This window comes from Euwallacea similis, chromosome 28, assembly GCF_039881205.1.
Source record: "Euwallacea similis isolate ESF13 chromosome 28, ESF131.1, whole genome shotgun sequence".
In the NCBI taxonomy this organism is placed as follows: Eukaryota; Metazoa; Arthropoda; class Insecta; order Coleoptera; family Curculionidae; genus Euwallacea; species Euwallacea similis.
This window is the reverse complement of record NC_089636.1, coordinates 208,266-234,155: the sequence shown is the minus strand read 5'-3', so window position 1 is coordinate 234,155 and position 25,890 is coordinate 208,266. Positions and strand designations below refer to the sequence as shown.

The window sequence follows — 25,890 nt, the reverse complement described above, 5'->3', positions numbered from 1 at the left end:
TTTTTTTCATTGCAGCTAAATTTAAATATAGTAAATAGACTTGCATTTAAAATAAAAATTGGTTTAACACTTTTCTAGATATAAACTATAGTGCACTCTATCTATTTTGATCTAATTTGACTTAAACCGGACAGAGGACAGAATCTTACGTTGTTACATACTCTTAAGTGAGACGTTTTGTAATAATTGCTTTTTGTTATATATTGAAATTATGGAAACAAGGAAAGGTTGGGCATCACGAATCATAATACATTATTTAAACTATGGGATTTATTGTAAAACGGTCTCAACCATATAGTTTGAAAGATGGCTGCAAATGGCATTTAAACTCTAAGCATCCTTCCCACAATATAAATAATAGTTTTAGTAGAGGTTTTACACATTTTAGATAATATTAGCTTGTGCTTATTTTGCGAATGCTCTTGAATTGGAAGTCATGAAACAGACTATTTACTTTTCCATGAAATTAATTACAGTTCGCATACTGCATGACGTCAGTATTAATATTAACTATGTTTAGCCCTCCTCTCATTAGATGTCCCCACCACGCTTTAAATAAAAAAAAGGGCAAGAGCAAGAAGAAAACAACAATCGCAGGATAATTTAAATACAAAAGGCGCTCTGAAAATCAATAGCCCCAATAAACAAACATTTATCGATGTTTCGCCGTAAAGATAGGTAAACTAATAGCAAATAGAATAATTATATAAGTGCAGACAACACAAATAAAAATGACATCAGTGGAAAGTGACCCTACAGATGTAAGTAAATAGCCAAAAATTCAAGTCCTGCATCATTATACAGCTTCCAGAATTTTTTCCATAAGCAGCAAATAGCTGAAAATAATCTTAATCATTACAGAAAATGTCTGGAAACGAGTCAGTGCAAGTAATTGTAAAATGTAGACCTTTGAGCTTCAAGGAAATTGAGCAGGACTGCAAGAATGTTGTTAAGATATGTTCAAATAGGGGAGTAGTTGAGGTGGAGAATCTTAAAGCCAAAAGTGACAATGAAAGAAGCAAAATATTTACTTATGATGTCGTATATGACGAGGGGTAAGTATTAAAATTGAAACTGAAATTGTCTTGAAAACTCCCTCATTGATTAATCATGTACAATATCTACACATACAGCAAAGTTGCGATACAGTTGTTGGATTAATTCATTTTGCTTTAACATTCACCCAAGAGTCATTCTAATTATTACAGTTAATATAATTAACAATTAAGTGTACATAGTTGATTACAAAGTGTTTATTTTCTCCTCTGCAAAACTTTCATTTACATAGATTAACTATATTCATTTTTGCATTTTTGCAATCTGATTGCTTGAAGACATTGCTCACCAATCACTTGGAGTGATGTGCCATTAGTTTCTCATTCTTCTACTCCTTCATAACAATTTGTGTTGATCAGAATTTGAAAAGTAAAAAGACCAAGCATGTGGAAAAAAGATGAAATAGCCAAAAATTAAAGTTTCAAATGAAGGTTCACTAAAAATAAAGTTTTCATTGCCTATAATGTTATTTCTAAATATGGTATTTCAGATCTGCTCAACAAACGGTTTACGATGAGACTATACGACCTTTAGTTTCGTCTGTTTTAGAAGGTTACAATGGTTGCGTTTTTGCTTATGGGCAAACTGGAACTGGCAAGACTTACACTATGGAAGGTAGTTGCAATATTGCTAAATTTTCTTGTTATACTACCCATTTAATTTAATTAGGTGGGGATGGTGAAGAGGTGGGTATTATTCCCAGGGCATTTGAGCAAATTTGGGCTCATATCGCCCGTAAAACCGGGGTCGAATTTCTAGTTTCTGTACGTTATATGGAAATATACATGGAGGAAATCAGGTAGAATTGCTATTAGAATGACAATTTGGTGATCATAATGTTGTATTTACTCAGAGATTTACTGAGAATTAAAAGTAAAAAAGTCCATGAACTGAGAGAGCAGGTTGGTCAAGGGGTGGTCGTCACCAACTTACATTCCCACACATGTCAAAGTGCCAAAGACATGTTTAAAGCCATGAAGACGGGCAACTTTAACCGAACGACTGGAGCTACTAATATGAACGAACACAGCTCCAGATCACACGCAATTTTCCAAATTATAATCGAAATGGTTGAGGGCGATTCCAAGTCAATGAAAGTGGGCAAGTTGAATTTGGTTGATTTGGCCGGAAGCGAAAGACAGTCCAAGACAGGAGCCACTGGGGATCGACTGAAAGAAGCTACGAAGATTAATAAAGCGTTGTCTTCTTTAGGTGAGTGATTTTGATTGATATTACCAGTTTCGTCCTAAAAAAATAAGAACTATTTTATGATTGTACATAAAATAGTTCTTATATTATATTATGATGTACTTTAGATAGTTCTTAAGTAGTTATGATTGTATATAAATAAAACAATAAATTAAAATTAAGATCAATAATCTACAAGCTTCGAACGTATTCATTTACAATTACGTTATCTGTATTACGTTCGATATACATGTATATCTTGTAGAATGGATGTCTTTACCTTATAGGTAATTAAGCGCATTTTTGTATGCGTTACGAGTCGTGCAGTTTTCCATTTTTCTCTGCTTGAACAATCGCGATAATTTAGCTTGCGTAAGCTTGCTTCCTGCCTGCCTTGTTTGAATTTTACTATGCGCCAATGTATTTTGATTTAATTCAACCTTGGCAGTCCAGAAAAAGAGAGATGTATAAAATATCCCATGTTTCGCATTCATCATAAACATGTACACGTGGATTCTTAACGACAAGATTGTCGAAAACAATTCCCATTATAATTTTTAAGATCCTAACATATGAATCACTAAATATCTTTGCATTACGTTGGTTTCTAGGTAACGTTATCTATGCCTTGGCAGAGAATTCGGCTCACATTCCGTACAGAGACTCAAAATTGACAAGGCTGTTACAGGACTCCTTAGGGGGTAATAGTAAAACGATAATGATTGCGAATATAGGTCCCGCCAGCATGAACTATGACGAAACAATAATCACACTTAGATATGCGAACCGAGCCAAATCGATCAAGAATAAACCGATCAAGAATGAAGATATTAAAGAAGGAAAACTGTTGATGTTACAAGAGGAAGTTGAACGGCTGAAAGCTTTAATATTAGAAAGAAGCAATGGGGGTTTAGTTGATGGGTAGGATCTTCTCTTTTAGCGTTCAATGGGCCTATTCAACTTAAAGCAATAATTAATTAATTAATAATTAAGGGTAGAATTTCCCCCAAATAAATTCTCGAGAATTCCTATAATTTTAATTCATAATCGTAAAACGTAGTATTTGCCAAACTATAAATTTGATTATTTAGTAGTTCCTGCACTCGAATACATAAAAAACCGCCACCGTATGCCCGTTTCTTCAAAATTAGGTCACGAGGAATAACTAACCCTGCCAATAAAATGAACATAGATTCAAGTAGTTGAAATGCTAAGTTGGTTTTAAGGGACGTTTGTCATTAAGTATTCCTTAATACATTTGTTTGGTTCTTACCACACTATTAACTTTCTTTAAAACCCATTTGACCAAAGAAACCAAAATTCATTACTTGTAAGGATTTTTTTGCATTTGATTTGTTTTAGATCGAATTATTTGCAAGACATAAACGCATTAACACTTTTTAAGACGTTAGTTCAGTTTCTTTTTTTAGATTTTCATATAATTAACAGACTTGTGGATAGGCCCATTATTCTCGTTTTAAACAGTTGAATCTTGCAACTCTCATTGAATGAGGAATTTTTGGTGTCATTTGTAGATTAGCCGGAGAGGACGAAGACTTGAGTTCAGATAGTGATAGCGAAAGTGTAGAGAAAGAACGGAAATTGGAGGAAGGCAAATTGGAAGTTGACGAGCTAGCTAAGAAATTGAAAGCATTGGAAAAGCGAATGGTTCATGGGGGAAAAGATATTGTAGACAGCGTTAATGAAAATGAGTTAAAATTGGAGCAACAAAGGACCGAAATTGTCGATAGAAAGGTGAGCTAAATTATTTTATGAAATAATTCAGGCAACGTATCAGTAGTTACGGTTATAAGTGAAAAATAATAACAATTTGGCAATGCTGTCGGAGATTTTCAACATAATTTACCTACCAATAGTGATAAGTACCGTCTAAAGGAAACACTAGATTTTTTTTCACTATCACATTATGATAAGGAAGTTAATATAAACCAAATACCATTCCGTGACTTTCTGCATTTTTTGAATCCTATATCTGTGCGGCTATTTAGTACATGGTAAACTTAAATTTGCCTAGTTTTATTTACGAATTTTCAATCAATATGTCTCATAAAAATCAAGAAATTATTCGCGAGTTGGATGTAGATCAAACCCATATAAACCGCCTAACCGAAATGCAATGCAAAATCAACTTTCTAATTGCACAAAACGTCGCCTTAAGTTGCGAACTAATCCTGATTAAACTTCTAGCTGTAAGTGTCTATGAACTTTCTGCAATTCATTCCAATACGATATCGTTAAATTCCAGAAAAGAGAGATTGAAATGCAGCACCGGATTGAACTTGAAGAGGAAACATGCACGGAACTGAAACAGGTTTTTGCCAGTCTGCAGCAACAGGTGGATTTCAAGCGTGACAAACTAAAAAGGCTCAACAATAAGCTGCAATCGATCCGACAGGAAGTTAAAGACAATCACGAGGTGTACTTGAAAGACAGACAGGAAATTGAAAACGCCAACGATGAGGCAGCTATGTAAGTGGTTTTACTGCGTGTGTATCACTTCCAACACCCTGTTACTTACAGGTTGGTAAATTCCTAACTTAAACTCTATACGAGATTATTTTTAAGTTGGGAACTTCCTTCTGCCATTTTTTTTTATTACATCACCTTCATTTGCTTAATTAACGCCCGTACGCTTGTTCTACGACTAGATTTTTTCCACAATCAATTTTTTATACTTGATAATTAACGCCATATTATGTATATTGAAAGTAATGACAATCTAAAGAAACTGGAGATACCAGACACTTATTACAGATAAATTAGATCTATGTGCAATCTCTATGTCTCCATTGCTTACTGTTGAAATTTTTTAATTTTAAAGTTTCAGAGATATTATTTCTTTCCTAAAATTCTTTCAGGCATTTACGGCAGTCGTTCCTAATAATAGACAACTTTGTACCTTCCGAGGAGAGAAGTAGGATTATAAGTTTAGCCCAATTTGATGAGGATTCGGATAACTGGGTCATAAAAAAAGACAACACCAGGATATTGCCTTCGAAAAGGCCTGTGGCTCATAACTACAAACGTCCGATCTCTGATTTCGCAGTGCATCAATCGCAAACACAACCAAAGTACCGAGTTAGTACCCTCTTTGGTATTTGTCACCTTAATTTCCATCCTTTAGGGCCAGTGTACGCTTATTTCATAGATTCTATGGAAATTATCTTGTTAATGAAGTTACCTAGATTTTTATTTTTCGGCATGTAAAAATGTATTTGTTCACGGTATAATAATTTAAAGTCAAGACTTTTTTTAACAAAGATAAAATACGAAGTTTCTAAAAACAATCGCAACCTTTGTGTAAAAGATTCCCGTGTTGTCGAATTTACGGCTATCTAGAAACCATACCTATTCTGAGACCTCTATATTTGTTGACTGTGGCCTTGAAAAACGAATTCTCCAGCATTTTGAATTACCCTATAACATTGTGAAAGGTGTCTCAAATTGATTGTCTGCATACAGTACTGCTAATATAGATAATTAGTACATAAATAATATGATAAAGAAAAAATTACCTTGCAACTCTGCCCTCCTTTTTTGAGATCATTTCAATTGCCTATTCAGGTTTTATCGATTACCATTATTTGTTTCGACATCGTTGTCAATTTTTTACCCAAATTGAAAACAGTCTGTGGTATGTGTAAAAATACAGTTGAAAGCAAGTCTTTGATTTTTTCTCGGTGACTAGACAAAATACTTTGTGGAATCGTAAAAGCCCCTTCAAACCAGGCAGAATTTTTCTTGGCAAATGTATTTACTTTATTAGCAAGCACAAAATTAATAATAATTGAGATAATTTGAATGTGCCATTAAAATTATTTAAAAAAAAACAAGTTTCCCAACGCGGACAATCAATTTAGGACACTCTGTACAGTAACAACAAAACATTATGTGGCTATGTAGGGCGAGAATGTTTTGGATTTAAAACTGGACATGCCCCTGCGCACCACTCAAGACTACGCAGCCCCGACCATTTGTCCTCAGATTAAAGCGTTAGTGACTGACGTCATTAAAAGGGAAATGGAGAACTCTCACGTAATTATAAGGGTTCCGCCACATTCTGTGATGGGTAGGAGCAGTACATCGAAGTTGGAGCAGGAAGGAAAATACAAGCAGGCCCTGCGCAGTCTGGTTGACGTCCACAGTTTTAAGTGAGTTCAACATTTTTGATTAATATGGTCCGTGAGCGGAATATTAGTTTTTTTTATCTAAAAAAATTTTGCTTCTGCTAATGGCAATTCTACGCGTTGCTATACTTACTTTCTAGTATTGTAGGAAAAAACGAGCTATTCAATTTCTTTGATTTTGGAAATGTCATTACTATCAAATAGGTATTTCCACAGTATTACTATGATGAGCATAGACAATTTTATTGTCTTACACACGTTATTTAAAGTTAGAAAAAACATTAAAATAAACCGTTCTATTTGCGATAAAAAAAACTCGGCATCTACTTTAGATTTAGCCAGAACGGCTTTCGTCCTAGGGCCCTTATCTTTTAACACTATATTTTCAGATTTCTTATAGTTTAACTTTTCTATAATTTATTCTCTCAGTTACTGATAGTACATATTTTTATTATATTTCATTAAATAACTACTTTAGGAATTCTCCACCATCAAAACCAGTACCTCCGCGATCAGCCAGATCCTCGTACCAGTTGAAACAAGCCTAAGTATTTCGTTTGACAACAAAAGTATTCGCTTATTGTGATATTTTCTTTTTAGTTGTTTTTAAGTAGATGTTGTGTATTATACTTACTTAACAATTATAGTGTTATTATTAATAAAAATATTAAGTAAGCCTTAATAATAATACTATAATTAAGGGCCAAATTATCAGTGTGCTGTTAACTTTAATATCAACCTAGTTTTCATAGAAACGAAGTGTTTATGCTTTGTGTTTAAAATTTTGTTTTTATGGAAATCTATTTCAACGTTTTTACGGAAACTTGCTTGCAGTTAGTGTTAACAACACATTAATAATGTGTTCTTAAATTATTCAGTTGGGCGTAAGAGGTATTAAAAAACGACATATTTATTTTTGAGGCATCGTGAAGTTGGTAGAAAAAATTGGAATTTACTTTTGAAGCGAGCTGCCTGTGTATAAAAGTTTTTTAGTGCTCCATGGTTTATTTTAACAACAGAAAAGGGCAATGTTATCTTGTTAATCTACTTTCTGAAATACCGGAAATGAAGATCCCACTGTGAGGGTGCTTTTTTGCCAAAATATTTGTTTTTGTTGCTTCAAGCGAAGAATTTTGAAGTTATCAAGAAAAGTAAGTTTATGCTTTTTTTGTTTAATTTTTTTGTGATTTACTGTCGAATATCTACAGTTCAGTTCTTCAAAAATAATCACAAAAAGTCTATTAAATAATTTGTCGTGCAGTTTGAGTTTATTTTTTTATTATTTGTTTTCGATACTTAAAAATTATCAATGTTTTTTTTATTTTAAAAAAATGTTATTTTTTTCATTATTACTAATAATTACTAATTATTATTTCGTAAGCCGCTGCAGCGGTAGGAGGTATACTGGCATCGAACTTACACATTTGGGCAAATGCGTGAACTTTTAATAATTATTACTGTAAAAAACTGTGTTTTGTACCTCTGGAAATAGTACTATAACTTTAATAGAATTTTGACGTTTAAGCAATTTAGGGATATATTTTTTTTAAACTGAATCATTATATTCCACTTATTAAGTTTATCGCTACAGTTCCTTACACTTGCACAAAGTTCAACTTTATCTTAGTTACCATATTTAGTTTGTTACTGTTTATGTTTTATATTAATTTATTCTATTTATACCAAGAGAGATTTAAGTTTCTTTTAGCACTTGAGCATATTTCGAAACATACTCACTTTATAAATTGTACCAGATAAATTCTGCATAAAAAATGATCTCTGTTCCATCACTATTTGTTGTAGAATTATGCACAACTATTTTTGTTTAGTTTTATATTCAGTATACATAAAATTCTTTAGTATTAGAATTAGGTCATCAAGGCTGTTTTATGTGTTGTTGCAATATTTTCTAGTCAAAATGTATTAAGGAGATTATCTTTTATTTTCAGCCAATAGCTTGTATTATTTAGGTATTCAATAAAGAATAAAGTTTTTAAAAATCATTTATTTGATGATTATGCATATTCCCTTTACGTAACCAAACACCAAATTATTAGAAGATTGGAAACTTTAAAACACTCAGTCTAATAGTTCCTGCACACAAGTAAAACATTCATTTCGTTTTTTATATACGGAGGTATCAAAGGTACTCGCTAGTTACAGCTTATTCGATAATCATCTAAGTGAATTTATTGATCAAACTATGAGGGTGGTAATATTCTTTCTCTTGTGAATCGCGTACAAATATGTCTCATAAATATTACGATAAACAATTCGCTCACATCCAGGACTATTTGTCCTCGACTCTCAACACTGAACCATCCCAAGCTGATAGAAGGGAACACAGGCAGTTACTGGCTACTTTATACTTGCGCTACATTGTAATATCCAATAAACTGTCTGTTTGCGTAGACCAAATGGTACAGCCTCAGAAGAGGTTATTACTCAGAAAGCTGCTTGAAGCTACCCTCGGTAGGATTCTTGAATTAAAGGTAGATATGTCTTCATATACAAGATGTTTCAAAAAGTTTTTGCCAAACATAATACATTAAGGTGAACAATTTTTTCACAGAAACACCTAGTCGAAAATGAGCTGTTTTGGCTCTAGAGTCATTTTTGTTTAAAGACATAATGCTACCTCGTTCACATCAAAAGACCTCAATATTTAAATCATTTTTATTAAAGATGACGCGAAAAAAGTTGTAATAAAAGTTTAAAATGACGATCCCCAACCTCGTTAAACAAATTTATTCCTTGAATCATTAAATCGCACACTCATTGTAGCATGTGTGGATCTTGCTGTACGAAAAGAGAGGCTGTCATTACTTTTCTCAACAGTTCCTGTTCGGTGGCTATAGGAGTTTCACATATCAACGACTTAATGTAACCCCAAAAGAAAAAATTCAACGGACTTAAATCGGGACTTCTCGTTGGCCACCTGGTAGGTTCGTATCGTAAATTGGCTGATTTTTCTCACTTCAAACATAAAAACTTGTTGCTAAAGAGACTAATGCGAAGAACTTAATTTGCTGCGATTATGATTAAAATCAATTTTTAACAACATTGAATTTAAGAATGCAAAATTTGTATCAGGAGCCAAAAAATTTTTATTTTGTTTATTTTTATTCTATTCAATTAATTTCAATATCGAAGTCTTTTTAACAAAAATGACTATTCAAAACGGCTCATTTTTAACTAGAGGTTTCTATGTAAAAATTGTTCACCGCAATGTTCTTTATAACCTCCTCAAGTTTAGCATAATTTTTTTGGAACACCCTGAACAGGTAATTGTTAAGTTAGAAAGTTTTCCTTCTACAGGGAAATAAAAGATAAAATGCACCCCGGATTATTTCAACCGAGTTACGAAGTTGAAATACCTGCTTTCATTTCTGTTTTCATTTTTCGTAACTAGTTACTAAATGACACCCGCTTAATCACAGGTTTCGATTGCAAAAGCGACTACTTTATTTATCAAAGTCAGAAAAATGTATTTATAGAGTGACCTAGTGGAAGCGGATTTCGCTGAATGGACTCATTGCGGAGACTTACTGGAAAAACTAAGTTTGACTCCCCTTGAAACAGAGTTGGAAATACCTAGTTGTTTTCGTAACGAGAGGGAAGAGGACATCGCCTATAAAAAGCGAGTTATAGAGCTAGTTTTAAATAAGCTCGGTTTTGCTGAGATTGTCGAAGACAAGTCACCAATGGCAGAACAACAGGCCATTCTTATTGTTCAAACCCACGAGCGGGCCAGACAAGGAAGACTGAGAGCTCAGTTTATGAAGGAAATTAGGAGCATGAAGGAGAAGAACAAACCAAGTGCTATTGCTGGTACTCGTTGGTTCCTCTGAAGTAATTACTAGTGAGCGCGTTTTGCCCTGCAGGTGAAGGAGAAGACGTGGAGACGAAAGCTCGGGGAATAAACATGGGAGCTGCATTAAAAATTCAAAAAATATGGCGGGGGTACGTGGCTAGAAGGGCTACTCGTAGGAGAAAATTGCAAGAAATGCTGCTTATTGGTATTAAATTATTAAAATAAATAACTTTTTTGTATACTCCTGCTTTAGGGATGATTCCATCACCAAAAAAGAAAAGCGAAGAAATTGAAAAGGATCTCCAAAATAAAGAAAGGAGGAGGCAATTACAGAAAGAACGACAAAAAGTCTATGATCTCGAAATCAAGAATATTAGAAAGAACCTGGAAAAGACACAAAGGTACGAGTTTACATTTCTGACCACTTTCGGTACTTAATTCTTGTTGTGTTCAGAGGTCCAGTATTAGAGCAACTCAGCGACCAAGTCAGAGGATGGTTGCATGAGTATAAAGCACAAACAGGAAAAATTCCCGAGTATACAGGTTCGGAAAGAAGTGCTTCCCGGCTTATGCTCAGTAGACAAGGTGAGACACTGAAACACGCATGTATACATGATGAGGAATCTTATGTAATTAGAACGAGATTTTAGTCGCTTATGGAGAATTACGAAGAGTATATTTTAAGTTGTTAAAAAAATAAGCAAATCAAATTTTCTTGACCTTATGCAAACTTGTCGTATAAAACCATCCAACAAGAATCTCGTATAAAATACCCCATTCGAATCTTTACTTTCGTGAAATAGGTACTGAAAGTGAAACTAGTAAATCAACTCCCGGGTCTTCAAAGGACTCAAAATCGAAGCAGAAAGAAAAGAGTGCTAAAGGGGCGAAAGAAGGAAAGTTGCAAGTTGAAGCCGAAGAAGAAGATATTCGATCAAAGGCTTTGGTTTCAACGTTCTTACCAGAATTAAATGTGCGGTGAGTATTGAAGCCACCAAAATAGGATGTGGCGGTTTTATACTCTTAATGCCGAGTAAAAAAATCAATTATAAGAGATTAGTGAATATTTTAGAATAGACTCCCACGAATAGATTATGAGTAACTGAAATATCATACAGGGTCATTTTTTACAAACAGCCTTTTTATGAGTTTAAGCGGGGGGGGGGGGGGGGGGGGGGATTTAATTAAAAAGATACAAAGTAATTATATAAAAAAAATATTTCGCGCATGAATGCCAAAAATTGTTCAAAATACTTTCATATTCACATAAATACAGTTTAATATCATTATACAAAAGGTTGCTTATGAATCACCCTGTGTAAGAATTAGCTAATCTTGTTTGTAGAAAAGAGGAATACGACGAAATCTGGCGCTACAAAGACGAATCAGTCAATCCTAGACAAAATCACTATAACGACATAATAGAACACGAGCAAATGACCGAAATGGAAAACGATCTAAGGAAGATTGTGGATGAAATGATGAAGGCCGAATTAATGTTGCTTCAAGTAAAATTCTAACTGCAATTTAGATACTTTCATTGATATTATTGCCCTTCATAGGAGGCTTACGACAAAGATAGAGGGTATAAAGGGAAGAAGAAATCGAGTAAGAAAACTAGGAAAGCTGGCAAAAAAGGGAAGAAAAAGAAGGAAAAGGACTTGACGCCCGATCGTACCACTGAATCGCTGTTTGAAGAGCTGGTTGCAAACGGAATAATCAAACAGTCAGGGTACGCGTGTAAATGTCAAATTTGAAGTTTAGTGGTGAATTTGACAGGTATCCGGAGATATGGATGAAGGATTTTATAGGAGAGAAGTCGTTCAATGCTCCAGCTCCATATAACAAGGGACGAGAGCCTTCTTATGGGCTTGGTGACATGCGACAGGTAGGCTTAAATGTTTTGTATGGGATTATGGTGAATAGTAAAAGAGCGTGTTACTTTCTGATTGTCCAAAATTATGACAGTTTTTGATTAATTAGGTCTTAACTAATTGAAATTTGCTTTAAAATGTCAAAATAAGTAAAAAAACAATTGCTAAATTAATGTCAACTTCGTAAATTAAAATTGACACGTTTTGTACCATTTTTTGTCAACTGCATCACTTAAGCTATGACATTTAAATCGCACGTAACATTCAATAAACATTTATTGTTACTTAAAAGCGGCATATCTGTGTAAAACATTAACTTATGCGAGTACCCTTTTGAAACCTTCATATTAATTTAATTTCAGTATGTTCTTTTTCCAAAATAAATATTGTGCCATTGAGGCAAGTTAGTTTTTTCCAATGCGGACTGCATCACTTAAGCTTTGAGCCATTGAATATTATATTATCACTGCAATTCAATCATGATCTTTACAGATTTTAACTGAATACTGCGTAATACCTCTACTAACTGACAAGCTGCATCAATCCACACCCCACATCAAATCTGTCCTTTTAGCGGGTCCGAGAGGCTCTGGCAAAGACATGTTAGTTCAAGCTATATGCAACGAAACAGGTAAAATTTGCGTGAGAGTACTACTTCTCAGGAATTTTCTTTGCTGCTATAATAAATCTTCAAATTAGTTAATTCTCTATAATATGAATCTATCGGATCACTCCCCGGAAGTGATAACAAAATTACATGAATTGTTAATTGAATAAACTAACATTAACAAAATGCTCCATGTTACGATATCTGGATGGAACTCCGTATCCTGTCCACTAATTAAATGTGTCCTGTTAACTATGTATGAAATCTTAGTTTCTCTCCTGACTCTCTTCCTTTATTAGCACACATGAAAAATGTGTTCTAAAAAAGTAAAAAGTCTCATTTCCGAGGGAGAATTTAATAAGCTGAGAACAAATCCACGTAAACTGTTGACCACTGAACAACTTGATAAAATACGTTTTAGGCGCAGTCTTATTCGACTTAACCCCAGCTAATATAGTAGGGAAATACCCGGGGAAGTCGGGTCTAATAATGCTAATCCATCTAATAGTCAAAGTCAGTAAACTTCTCCAACCCTCGATAATTTACATGGGAAACGCCGAGCGACCCTTCGTTAAGAAAATACCCAAGACCGATAGGACCGACCCTAAGAGGTTCAAGAAAGATTTGCCTAAAATTGTCAAGAGTAAGTGGTTCATTTTACTTTAAAAGTAATCCGTTTTAATAGATAATTCAGACTATAAAAATTCGTTTATTTGAAGACTTTAGTCTGGAGGACAGAGTAATTCTTATTGGGGTTTCGGACAATCCTTGGGAGAGTGACCAGAAGATGCTGCAGCAGGTTTATCAAAAATTTCTTATGATACCTCGTCCCAATTATAGCTCAAGGTATCAATTTAAAATTACATGCAATATGGATTTCAAGGCAAATTATTTTGCTGCATTTTTGGTGATTTTTCCTTTGATAAAAATTCTCTTGAAACCATGTATTTTTGGTTAAAGCATGCAGCATTATTATTAAATGTCAGCTAACGATCACCTAAACCACTTTTCATAAGCAATGACTATATCTGTTAGTAGTTAATTTAAAAAAATAATGTTACTAATTTTATTAGGCTTACCTGAAAGTTCTGTCCGATTATGAAGACGAAGAAAATAATGCAATTTGACAATATTTCCTGTATGATATAATTTCCATCATTACTTTTTTTTATATACAAGGCGTTAGCGGAATAATTTTCGTAATTTTAACCCACGATTAAGAACATCATTTTGACCAAAAAACTTCCTTACAAGAGGGACCGAAAACCTAATAGTTTTTTCAAAAAAAATGTCAAAGTTGGTAATTGAAAAGCTATGATAAGTTTTAAAATTTAAATAAAATGTGAAAAAATATACTTAACACACGTTGATTGTTTGACACGTAACAAAAAAACTTAAAATTATTCAATAATAACATTGCTAAAAGCAATTGAAAACTTAATCACTTAAACGATAAACATAAACGGCAACGCCGCACTGAACGTGACCGAGGAAGAGAGAAGTTTGTTTTTGTTTTGATTGTTTTTTATGGCCCTTATGAAGGTCGCTCGCCCACTTCGCGAGTGAAGCGATAAGGCATTGGAATGCGCATTAAACAGGTAGGCCCAGTACTCAATAGTATATGAGTTATGTAGCCATTTGCGTTATAATGTGGTCATCTTTCATCCCATCTTATTTGACATACATATGTATGATCTCAGTGCAAAGACGCCTGGCGCCATGGACAAGTGGAGCCCATTAAGGATCACCGAGATGGAATCACCCTTATTTTTCAACTTTGTCATGAGCCGTATGTCCTTCCATACTTTTAATATTTTAGTGTGATTTCGTTCGCGCTGAATGCATTTTCTGTCAGTACACGCAACAGATCACCCGCAAAGTTAATTTGGGCGAGCTTTAAGTGATTTTATTCAGACTTATTAACAGTACCTACGTGACAATGTATGCTTTACGCAAGTATCATGACGCGCTTTTAATTTATGGAGAAGCGTCACAAAATTCTGAAGAAGCTAGGCGCATTTATGGTAATCGTTATCCAGAAAGAAAATTTCCAGCTCGACATACATTTGTGTAAGTTTCCCAAAGATTTTTGGATACAGATTAGCATTATTCCTACGTATAAAGGACGAGGTCCACAGCGAGAAGTTGGTTCTGAAGCCGAAGAACAAATTTTAAACCTTATTCAAAAGAGTTCAATAAGGAGTACCCGGAGTAGAACATGCATGGACTCAAATTATATTAATTTGAATATTTCGAACATTTAATGTAGCAAAAACAATAATAAATGTGTGTTTTTGATTGTGATGTGAGTGGTGTAAAATGTGTAACGTGACATGTTATGATAATTAAAAATGATACCAATAGTTTAAAGGGAAGTGGCTTTTCAAAATAATAAAATAAGAATCACATAATTTTTAAATATCATGAATTTAGTGCATTTTGTTAATTATTTATTGTAAAACCTACCAGATCCAAAAAAAACGTGTAAAAAAGCAAACCCACTTCACGCGGCTACTTAGGTAGATACGGAAATGAAATAAATACGACGCGACGTTGCCAATTCTCACAAAATGCTTTTTTTTAAATTTTCCAGGGAAATGGTTGTATTTACGACCCCTGTTGTAATGAGTTTTTTTTGTTCAAAATAATGTTCTTAATCATTCACGAACGTTATTTCACTAACACCCTGTATAACTTGTTTACTATAGATAATATGAAAGAACACATAAGAATAAATGCAGTTATAAAGGGACAGCCATATATGGCCCAAAAGAACATACATATGTATATTTGTTCAACTTGAAACAAAATTATCAAAGAGAACTTTTCGGAAGAACTAATATTTTGGTAAAAAAAAGCGAAATACAATGCATTGAAATCCAGGCGCGCATATTAAAAAACACCCTATATATTTATGCTATATAGTACCTAGACTAGGTGCCTATCTACTTTTAACATCAATTTAATTTGCTGTATTAAAGTCTATGTTTTAGATACTTCATTTGGACGCACCTTTTAAGCCAATACATGTCTGTTAGCTGCATTAAATTTGATACCAGCGTGATGAGTAAAATATCTGACGGTTACTCTGTTGGTAAGTTCCTATGATAATCTGCGATGAGGTATTCAAGGGTGCAAATAGAAATAAAATAAGGAATAAAAAATTTTAATGGAATTAGTCTAACATCGTTTTGAGCGAATATTTTAAACACTGCATAGATTTGTTTTTAGGGTCGATTGTCGCAACTGTTGCAGAGGTGATTACAGTTAAAAGAATGCTGCAACTCAGAATTCACCCTTTGAGTCCTTTAGAACTGGTTAACGTGTTATGTAAAAAGACGCCCATTTACAAAGAGGTATGATCATGGGAGCGTGAATCCTATGTAGTGGTATTTGCAATTGAGTTAACAATACTCACGTAATCCGCAATAATTGCTATGTCTTTGTCATCTTTTTCATTGAAATAATACGTAATTTACATCGCAGGAAGAGGAAGCATTTGACTCATGGTGGTCGAAAGTACCAATGGTACGGAGACGAACGAGAGCTGTAGAGCTTCTTTTAGAGGAAGAGGCAGACATGCAGGCAAAACAAGCAAGTGCGAAGAATAAGAAATAATTATGTAATAACAAGAAATAATATATAATTTTTCGATTCATTTTTTACCAAGTCCGACAGCATTCAAGCTTCCAGTCACCTGCGTCCACAAATCTTTAAACTCAATTCAAGAATTTCACGGCCGTGAAGCATAAATACTCCAATAACCTTCAAATGTTTAAGCTAAAACTTTATAATAGTTGAATTACTCTATTTTAAAATATTTGTTAAACAAACAGCACTAAATTTACACAGTGCTAACAAGTTTTATGAACTTTTTCATAAATCCAACCGAACACAATGCAGAGTGATCATTCAGGACCACATCACATACCGAATGAAAATGACAAGAAAAATTGTGATCTAGTTAAAACGCAAAGTGAGTAGTAAAAAGTCTATTTTTTGGAATATATTTTTATTTTATTGTTTTGTACACCGCCATTCAATGACGAGCATCAAAATATATTCCCATGATGAAGAATTTAGAAAATTTACTGGAACTTTTAAAAAGAGACTGAAATTGTCACTCTCTTAAGTTACTAAACAGCAATCAATTGGCTTTTTTACATCAATTAAACAATAATAATTACTTACATCCTCAAAAGCTAATTGAAATGAAAATTTGAGAAAAACTATTTCGCCTTACTTCGATAGTAGCTATTATTAAATTATTACGCCCTGAATATATACAAAACGTCATTTCACCAATTCACGCATTTAAATAAAGACCGACTGATTTAATGAACTAATGCGCGGTCAACGACCTTTTTTCCGAAAAGAAACTCTTTAACATAAATGTCTGACCAGCCATAATAATTAAAATTGAAATTGTCTCTAACACTGACCACGTAAGCACTCTTTCGTTCAAATCTTCGGCTCGTTTGCGGCCTTGCGCTTCGCGTAATCTGTGATGCGTTTGAAGGTCTATAATTAGGCTGAGGTACTTATGTGTATCCACCGACGAAGTTTCCATCTGAAACAATTTTCTTAATTTATCAAAATGATATTTGATACAATAAGTACGAATATTTTACCTGCGTTAAGGCGGTGACGTGATCAGAAACTCCAGGCAATGGGTCTTCATCTCCTACTTGGAAATCCATGTAAACAAGTTTGTGCGAAAACGTGGAAAATTCGTTGCTAAAACAGGCAGCGTAAATTCCAGTAGTTAAGGCTGTAAATGTGTGAGAATCAAATTGCAATTTAACTTGCTGATAAAGGATGTTCTGTTTGGGATCAAACAGTGTTACATCCACATCATATTGGCCTCCCGTCACAACCTGTAACAAGTGGTTTTGATAATGTGATAAAGTCTTCCCTTAGGTGATGAGGTTGAGAAGTCTTAGTTTAAAATGCTTTTTTGAGTTATCTTATACAGAGTGCCACAACTTCATAACTAAGTATAAGGATCCTGACAACAGTAAGAGCTAAAATTTCAATCAAATTATTTACTACTAGTATGAACTGATTCATCCTGTATAGTATGATTGAAAAAATTCACCCTCAACCAATGTTGTTTACCCAGTTTGATTATAAAACAACAACATATAAGCAGTCAGATAATGGATAATAACAAAAACTTTCCTGGTTTTTACAAAATATTAAATGATAAATGTGACATCACTTGATAAATTGGCCATGCCCTTGCCTCCTTAAAGCTGTATTATAAACATTGTTGTTCCCATTTGTCATATGCCCATGTCGATGCAGTTTCTTTATTTGACACTATTATTTTATATGTTCATATCTTGTTTGATTATCTCAATATCAACAATACCAAATCAGTGATAGGAACAGCAGAGTATATAAATGCAGTCGTAAAGTCTTTGCTGCATTATCGTTTTATTAACTGTAAATAGGAATTGACCTACCTGAAATTCTAACATTACAGTCGTATTTGCTTTGATTTCTTCATAAAAACACTCTTTCCCATTATCTGGTAGTTCAAAAGTAAGTTCTGAGCCGATTACCGCAAGGATTAATAAGCTTAAGGTGATTGCTGACCCGACCAAGTAAAACATTTTAGATTGACTTAAATCTACTTTTAATGAATAAAAAGTCTCATCACAAGAATATTCGCCGGAATATTAAAATTTGGAGTTTTTTGGTAATGTTGTATTTTCCAACATAACTGACGTACTCATTTTCTGTGTTGGCTAACCTAACCTCAAAGCAACGTTGCCGAATTGACCAAAGAGATACGGCAATGTAAAAAAGCGTTATGTAACAGATAAAATAATAATAAAAAACACAGTTAATGTCAAGAAGATGATTATTCTGAAACTATTTTAGATATGAATTGGGTGTCAAAATTTGCATACAAAAAATTTTACATTTTCAACATTTCAACAATATCGGTTTTCGTTTTTTAATGAAACAAAAAGGAATTCTAAGTAACATCGGCAACGTGGTGATATTATTTGTCTACGTCCGAAATATACGTCTTTCAATTGAAATTTATAACTTGTCGATAGATGGCGGGACAGCTTAGATTATTTCTTAAATATACATAATCCACATGTAAACTGTTCAAATATCAGAAGTATTTAAAAAGCTGCAGGACAATAGAAGCGAGAACACTTTTAAGAGCAGTGTTGTCGCCGTTCTTATATAATATTTATATCAGACTTAATTAAAACAAGGTAAATGCAATTGGCGCTTTATGCAGATGACAGGGCGATATTGGCAAGATCATGGAACGGGAAAATACCAGTTAAGATGCGCCTACAAGAGGAAATCGCAGCACCGAAAACATTTTTTGTGAAGTGGAAAATAGAGGTCAATGCGGAAAAGACCCAGACCATCGTCTTTAGATCTCGAAAATGATTTTTTTTTGCAGTAAGTTGCAGATTGCAGTAAAAACAATTTCTAAAAACGCGTAAATTCTTATTTTTTGGGAACCACTTTTTGACACAAAAATGAAAGTGTTCAATTTTTTTAATTCCATTTACTCAAATCAAATTAAATAATTTGGTAAGACACAGCAGTTTTAAAAGATGATTTAAAAAACAGCCTATTCAAAAAGCAGAAATACATACAGCATTGTTTTCAGGAACATTTGAGCTATCCGTTGATATCTCATAACAGGGATGTTCCCATTTCATTTTTTTAAGTTAGGGTGCGCGAAGACAAGTAGCAACACATTTATTTATGAGTTAAAAGGTGGGCGCACAAGAATAAAAACGTACATGGCTTTTGTAAATTTTTCATAGTACAATCATTTTAGAGGTTTTTTAGGTGGACAGTTTTTAAAATATCACCCTGTATAAATATTAAAATCAGAATAAAAATAATTCGCGTTCTGTGACACAAAAGCATGATACCGACAAACCTTAAAATACATTTGGCAACTGAAACACCCGAATAAAAAGAAATTTAAACTTAGTTAAGGTTAACATGGCTCACCCATGCGAACACGTTTTGTCTTAAGCCAAATGATTAAAACTGATTTAAATGGGTGTTGCACAGTGTTATCCAAGAGGTATCAGTTTGGTAGAAGTGAAAAAAAATCTAGTTAAGGCACATGTAAATATTTTATTTTTAATTTAAATCGTTAACATAAACGTAAATATTATTAAGGCACGACCAATAACATTTATTATTTATTATTATGAAACATCAATGTATTCTTGGCTTTTAGCAATACCAATTATCATAAATTAAAACCACTCATGAAATACTAGTTGCCGAACTGTATGAACAGGCAGCATTCATTCAACTCAACCTACAGAATTTCCACAGTGCTAACTCATTTATTAGGTTTATTGCCATAAAATAAGTCACGGGAAACAGATTCTAGATTACTTAAGAAATAACAATTGACCATGACGCAACAACAGGGCGTCTCCCGTAGCGTCCATTTAATAAGTGCCATCACCGCCAACGCTTATTTCCTGTACTATAAATTATTATCTGTCAAAATTGGCATAAACATCAGTTGATGCCAAGGGAATTAATGACAAATTAGAGAAGAACGGTGCAGGTCTTAAATGTAGTACATTTAGCAGGTAATTAAGGTTCTTAATACAAAGTGAAACTTTCAATGTTAGAAGGTATACAAAATGGCAATTAAAAGGTTAGATTTAACGTAAACAAGGCACACGTGTTAATGTTTACCTCCAGGTCCACTTAAGAGAGTTTAAACTCAATTTAACACGTATGACATGCAAATAGAGCTTAAGTTATAAGACCGGGCCTGAAACTTGTTAACAACCTGTCATAGCATATTCTTTTCCACTGGAGTGGGTGCCCTGCGTGGAGTAGCTTCGTGTTGCCTTCTCAATCGGTTCCTCAACTCCTTCGGGAACCGTTCATAACACTTTTTGCACACGGGCTTCAAGTCGCACTCATAAAATTTCGTCTTTTGGTTCATCTTCTGATCGCACACAGAACAAGCAAAGTGGTTCACACACCACGCCTTGTTCAATGCCGTGAACACTGAAACGTGTCATAATGAAATTTGATAGAGTTGGCAATGAAAGGGAATTAAATACATACCATCTCCGGCGATCACCTGATTGCAGTGGTGGCAAAGGTTGCCGAAAAGCTGGTGATAATGAGTTTCACAATAGGCCAAACCCTTTTTCTCGTAGTGGCGATGGCCAAAGAATGGTTTCTCGCATTTAGCACAAACGAAATGCTGAAAGGTGAAGACTTTTGAACCCAGTGATTAAATGTGTATAATCAATGGTTAACAGTGATTTGCATTGTATTTTAATTCTATTAGCGTCGATTCCTCAATGTCCTGCTGAAACTGCATGAGAAGTATGTTGGAAATCAAGCCATCAGTCAAAGTACTTTTGTCAATTACGAAGTTATTTCATATAACTATATTTATTTAAACTGTTGGTTAAACTTTAACTTTAGTTTGAAAAACATTTTATCTGTCAGTTAGTTACTAACAGACAACTGGCGCTCTCTAACTGGACATCGAAGAACCGGGAAGTACGAATTCTTAGAGCCAATTTCTGGACTGTCAGCTTTACCTACAAACTAACCTCCACGGAAAGGTTGAAATGAGTTTTTTTATAATAATAATAGGTTTTATTCCAACTTAGCCATTGTTTCCAATGGATGTACGGGATGTTCACGCGAGAATAAAACTTACTTCAACATGCCAGTGCTTGCCCAAAGCAGTGACGACGCGTTCCTCAATGGGACGTCTACAAGCGCCACATATTGGGACCCCCATTTTGTCATGACAACGCAGACAATAAAGCTCGTTAGTGTCATTTTTGGCCAATCCAGGACGATTACGAACTTCCCTGGCATTGGCGTCTAACTCGATGCCACAGGCTGCGCAGTTGAAATGATATGGGTGATACATTTCACCTCGGAATTTCAACGGTTGATCGTCAATTATGGCACTAGAAATTATCGTTTAATTCATAAAGGATGATCATTAAAAAGACTTAAGTAGACGTTGAAATATCAGAGGTATGTCTTAGATAAATTCACCAGTTATCTATGAATGCAACTGATTTTAGATCAAAGAAGCGTCAAGTGTAAACTTACTGGCACTTATGGCAAACATATTTGCCAAGTCCCTGAGCTTTAACTTTTGCATTGCACTCGTGGCATAAAGCTCTTCCAGTATTTTTTATGAATCCGGTATCCGCCAATTCAGACTGGCACATTTCACAGCGGAAGCATTCCGCATGCCAAGAAGAATTCATTGCCTTGATCACTCGACCTAAAGGTTAATTAGCTTTAATTTATATGGGGTTTAGGGAAAATTATTCATATGTATCTAAGAAGGGTAACTTTAGCTGGAAAATTGCTTCCAGGGAGATAAAAAATTCCGAGAATACACTACCTACGTCTTAAACACAATGTTCTACAAAAACGTCCTTCATTTTTAACAACTCTGCTTAACTTAACTTAACTTCTTTTAACAACTCAAAATTTATCTAAGAGTGAAGGCAGCAAAATAAAGGCCAACTGCGGATCCATTATAGAATGTGCAGCAAAATATTTTTTTATTTTATGACTAAAGTAATAGTCTGAAATGCAAAAAAGAATTCAAAAATCCTCGTATATCGAAAACCAATGAACTACATCCATCTTAGTTTTTTTTATCTATTACCGTTTGCCCTGTACCTCGTAAAAGCAACAAAAAAGGACCATTTAGTATATTCGAGAATGTTCCATTTTTACAACTAGCTAAAGAGTTTGTTAGTTAATTTTTGTAACTAACAAACTTAAGTTTGTAACTTTTTCTTAGAGCTTTTACTAATAGACCCTGCGTTCAGGCATAACTACATATCTAGATTCTAGAAGCCAACTTGCATACCTATTATAAAGGAGTTGCAGCGTTGGCAACATGGGGCAAACAAAACATGAAAATCATGTTCGCAGTACTGGCGTCCATCGTATTCGTAGAACACGCCATCACCGAATTCCCGGAAACACTGCGAACATCTGAAACGTTAAGAATTTATTGCAGTATTCTCAAACCACTTTAAAATGGTCGATATGGAATAAGAACAACTAGGAACATGAATGTTCTACGGCATCACGTCCTCATATTTTTAGCGAAAGTCTATTATAGGCAAAAAAAAATCATAACAAGCATTGCAAACCGCTGATGCTTATTGCGTCATACACTGTCAAAATAGCATCTTAATATCAAGGATTTAGCTGTGTGTCAATTCTCATGTGCCCAGAAGTAACACTACAACTGTCATTTAAGGTCGTTCCATTGGTTTGAACACGCTACAATTGTCAAACGTATATTTCCCATTAGTCAAATTCGGTTATGTCTGTTATTTTTACTTCTATGATGATTCACCTTGAAAACATTTTCTACGTTATTGACAAGCTGTGCTTATTACTCAGGTTAGCTCTGGTTATGTATGAGTAAAACATCGACCAAAAATATTTTTTCCAATTTAAGACTATTTATACGAAATACCTAATGACAATACAAGCATTAATCGCAACGTTTAATTTGTTTACCGCGTATGTAAATATACTCACACAAAACACTGTTGATGCCAAAGCTGACCCGTAGAATTGACGATCTTCTCTTGGGCGCCGAAACCTTCCCCGCATTTGGCACACACCATGGTGTCTCTCGACATGTTGGCAATATGGGTAACCCTGTGTATGAAGAAAAACAGAGTCTATTAAAGAAATACATGAGCGCGTATGGTTATTAAGCAAAGCAACGTTATATATGCGTACAAAATGGCAGTAAAAGCGTTAATAATCCGCCAAAACCTGTGTCTTACCATGATATTTTGGTGGATTGGTTATTTTTTATTGCAGGTTGTGGAGTCAACGGCACGTTATCATAAACTTCGTACTTATAATAACTATCCCATAACTCTTGATTGCCCTTATATTCTTTAGAGGCCCTCCTCTGAGCGAGAATGCTATGTTCAATAGACCCCAATTTCGGGATTATTGGAGAAACGTCTTTTAAATTCATGCTCGTTTGCAATTTACCGAGGTAACTGATGACGAAACCCTTGCACGAAATCCACTTAAAAGTGAGTTTAGTAGGTTCCAGGCAATGGTGTTTGCTCTGTTTATCATTGTCAATAAAATTTGTTATCTCTCGTTCCACATCGGATTATATCGATATTTATGGCAACAAAACAGAATTTAATTCAAATGAAAGTTAGCTGTAGTACCTCGGTACTTTAGTGCTACTACGGAATTGTGCGGTGATAATTCAATCTCTGTAGCTCTTAGGTATGTGGTATTTTTATGTTGCGTTTTGTTATGTGTTTGTTTAAATTATACAGATATTCTTGTAATGTGCGGAGAGCGCAATTAAATTTTCCTGGAAAAAAAGATCTTAAGCATGGTAATGGCAGTAACTGTATTAAATGCAGAAATAATTAAATACACAATTTTATAAATGAAGGATTCCATTGGAACACTAGTATTTGATCAATGATATCCCCATGCAATCAGTGTAGGGTTGCCAATTAAATTTTGACAATATCCTTGCTATGGATTTATCAGTAGATTTTAATAATAGTGTCATAAACCCAAATGATCTCACCAGCTCATGCCAGTTTGTTATATCTCTATAGCTCATGCTAGCTTGTCACCAACGGTATAACGATATTTATGTTAGTTATAAGCAAAATTGGAAAAAATTATTGAAATTTTGACACTCCATTTATTAAACTACTAAAAAAATGTTAGGTGGGGACCACTCTGGTTAAGTACATTACATTATACTGGAGAAAACATCTTCTCCTCCCTTAGATTTTTAATTGATTTAATTAAAGGCTGCATTCTTCATTTCAAATAGTTTGCAGGTGCAAAAACAACACTTTCCTCCTTTGCAAACTAAATATATAAAATGCAAATTATTAATGCACTATCAACTTTAAAATCAAGCTGGTTTTCATCAAACTCAAGAATCTGACCAACACACACTGTTGATTCCTTGCTTCTATGGAAATTACACTGTAGTTAAAGTAGACAGCATATGTAGTAACATTAGGTAACACACACATGCAGCAAATGGAGGGAGCAATCTTTCAGAAACATATGGTGTATTTAGATATTTCTTCAAACATTTTATTTAAAAAAACTGTACTACATGAATAAGTAAATGAACGAGTATAAAGAATTAGTTATAATTGATGGATATGGCTCATTGGATATGGAGCAAAAATATTTTAAAAACTACATATGTATGTGTATATGTATATAATTTTTGGTTTTATTTCCAAGTTTCAAATCATAATCACTGAAAATGATATCCAGTAATGTTACCAGCAGATAACTAATGGTTTTACTGAATTTTTGGTTAAGAATTATGGTGCTCAGTTAAGAGCCACATAAGTAGTACTGCACATCACAATTTTAATTTCCTTAACATTATTATATATAACTTAGCATCAATAAATTGGAAGCATCACTGCATCAATTAGTGTTAGGAGCATGCTTTTACAAACAAATTTCATGCTTACCCAGGCATAGGCAATGGTGTCGGCGACATAATAAAGAGAAGGTATTCTTCAAATCAAAAAATAGAAGAAAAACTGGAAAAAGCTGTTCAAAGGGAACTGAAAAATAAACGAGACGTGTTTGTATGCTTGGAAACAAGGCAGAATTACAGTAACTAGTCTTTCAAAGATCTATATACAGAATGTAGGCCAAACACCAGTTTTTCATGTTTATCTAGGTGCTACTTCGATACTTAAGAAATACGACTGGACGTACCAAAGGGAAGGTCACGGGACAATATTAAATATACCACTTATAGATGAGAAGACAATTTAAAATTTTAAATATAATAATAATTTTAAAAAATTACACACACCCAACATAATACAGAGCCTTGGATATCCTTGGCTATAGTTAAAAATGATGTGTTCAATACTTTCGACATTCTAATATCATGTCTTCTTTCTTTTATCAACCTTCCAATTGCACATTGCACATGTAAAAGAAAGACAACATGAGCAATGGACTTCCTTCCTAACTAATGTTGACCAATCACAATCGAGCTTCAAGAGACATACCATTTTAATCCAAAGAGACAGACTCGGACTGATTTATTTTGCATGTTACAAAAGATGTCAATTGACGCACTTAATTCCAGTAAATTTTCCATAATGATTTCTTTTACATATAGAT

At 34.0% G+C, this 25,890-nt stretch overlaps 4 protein-coding genes across 6 annotated transcripts; 2 read left to right on the top strand and 2 right to left on the bottom strand.

Annotated features, from left to right (window-relative positions):
• Window positions 1-540: 540 nt before the first annotated feature.
• On the top strand, window positions 541-8,391 carry LOC136417537 (kinesin-like protein Klp68D). The gene is made up of 11 exons (XM_066403285.1): window positions 541-761; window positions 862-1,055; window positions 1,547-1,671; window positions 1,726-1,855; window positions 1,910-2,268; window positions 2,856-3,165; window positions 3,780-3,999; window positions 4,511-4,734; window positions 5,124-5,343; window positions 6,169-6,416; window positions 6,871-8,391. Exons 1-11 carry the CDS (start codon window positions 732-734, stop codon window positions 6,938-6,940), a joined length of 2,130 nt encoding a protein of 709 aa, XP_066259382.1. The 5' UTR covers window positions 541-731; the 3' UTR covers window positions 6,941-8,391.
• Window positions 8,392-8,638: 247 nt separating this feature from the next.
• Window positions 8,639-16,352, top strand: LOC136417415 (IQ and AAA domain-containing protein 1-like). The gene is made up of 15 exons (XM_066403091.1): window positions 8,639-8,884; window positions 9,890-10,223; window positions 10,277-10,411; window positions 10,460-10,607; window positions 10,661-10,791; window positions 11,010-11,184; window positions 11,552-11,714; window positions 11,769-11,932; window positions 11,986-12,094; window positions 12,573-12,711; window positions 13,109-13,330; window positions 13,407-13,533; window positions 15,681-15,781; window positions 15,919-16,043; window positions 16,174-16,352. The coding sequence occupies exons 1-15, from the start codon at window positions 8,639-8,641 to the stop codon at window positions 16,303-16,305; spliced, it is 2,451 nt and encodes an 816-aa protein (XP_066259188.1). The 3' UTR covers window positions 16,306-16,352.
• Window positions 16,353-16,682: 330 nt separating this feature from the next.
• p24-1 (p24-related-1) lies at window positions 16,683-18,464 on the bottom strand. The gene is made up of 3 exons (XM_066403090.1): window positions 18,156-18,464; window positions 17,319-17,564; window positions 16,683-17,257 (listed from the first exon to the last, which is right to left on the bottom strand). The coding sequence occupies exons 1-3, from the start codon at window positions 18,303-18,305 to the stop codon at window positions 17,030-17,032; spliced, it is 624 nt and encodes a 207-aa protein (XP_066259187.1). The 5' UTR covers window positions 18,306-18,464; the 3' UTR covers window positions 16,683-17,029.
• Window positions 18,465-19,793: 1,329 nt separating this feature from the next.
• Window positions 19,794-25,676, bottom strand: stck (LIM zinc finger domain containing stck). 3 transcript variants are annotated; one of them, XM_066403314.1, is made up of 8 exons: window positions 25,474-25,675; window positions 25,221-25,316; window positions 23,263-23,385; window positions 22,577-22,704; window positions 21,799-21,976; window positions 21,392-21,650; window positions 20,782-20,923; window positions 19,794-20,721 (listed from the first exon to the last, which is right to left on the bottom strand). In XM_066403314.1, exons 2-8 carry the CDS (start codon window positions 25,247-25,249, stop codon window positions 20,501-20,503), a joined length of 1,080 nt encoding a protein of 359 aa, XP_066259411.1. In that variant the 5' UTR covers window positions 25,250-25,316; window positions 25,474-25,675; the 3' UTR covers window positions 19,794-20,500. The 3 variants fall into 3 exon arrangements, with proteins under 3 accessions (XP_066259411.1, XP_066259412.1, XP_066259410.1); XM_066403315.1 differs by lacking the exon at window positions 25,221-25,316 and having other exon boundaries at window positions 25,474-25,676; XM_066403313.1 differs by lacking the exons at window positions 25,221-25,316; window positions 25,474-25,675 and adding an exon at window positions 23,517-23,972.
• Window positions 25,677-25,890: the final 214 nt, after the last annotated feature.

Coding starts and splice junctions, on each gene's coding strand:
- LOC136417537 (XM_066403285.1), top strand. CDS start 732: ATGACATCAGTGGAAAGTGACCCTACAGAT. Junction 4,000..4,510: donor CCGAAATTGTCGATAGAAAG/GTGAGCTAAATT, acceptor GTTAAATTCCAG/AAAAGAGAGATTGAAATGCA. Junction 6,417..6,870: donor GTTGACGTCCACAGTTTTAA/GTGAGTTCAACA, acceptor TAACTACTTTAG/GAATTCTCCACCATCAAAAC.
- LOC136417415 (XM_066403091.1), top strand. CDS start 8,639: ATGTCTCATAAATATTACGATAAACAATTCGCTCACATCCAGGACTAT. Junction 10,412..10,459: donor GCAAGAAATGCTGCTTATTG/GTATTAAATTAT, acceptor CTCCTGCTTTAG/GGATGATTCCATCACCAAAA. Junction 15,782..15,918: donor ATCTGACGGTTACTCTGTTG/GTAAGTTCCTAT, acceptor ATTTGTTTTTAG/GGTCGATTGTCGCAACTGTT.
- p24-1 (XM_066403090.1), bottom strand. CDS start 18,305: ATGTTTTACTTGGTCGGGTCAGCAATCACCTTAAGCTTATTAATCCTT. Junction 17,565..18,155: donor CTGTAATGTTAGAATTTCAG/GTAGGTCAATTC, acceptor CACTTGTTACAG/GTTGTGACGGGAGGCCAATA. Junction 17,258..17,318: donor ACGTCACCGCCTTAACGCAG/GTAAAATATTCG, acceptor AAATTGTTTCAG/ATGGAAACTTCGTCGGTGGA.
- stck (XM_066403313.1), bottom strand. CDS start 23,716: ATGAATTTAAAAGACGTTTCTCCAATAATCCCGAAATTGGGGTCTATT. Junction 23,386..23,516: donor CAATCCACCAAAATATCATG/GTAAGACACAGG, acceptor CTTCATACACAG/GGTTACCCATATTGCCAACA. Junction 20,722..20,781: donor TCAGGTGATCGCCGGAGATG/GTATGTATTTAA, acceptor GACACGTTTCAG/TGTTCACGGCATTGAACAAG.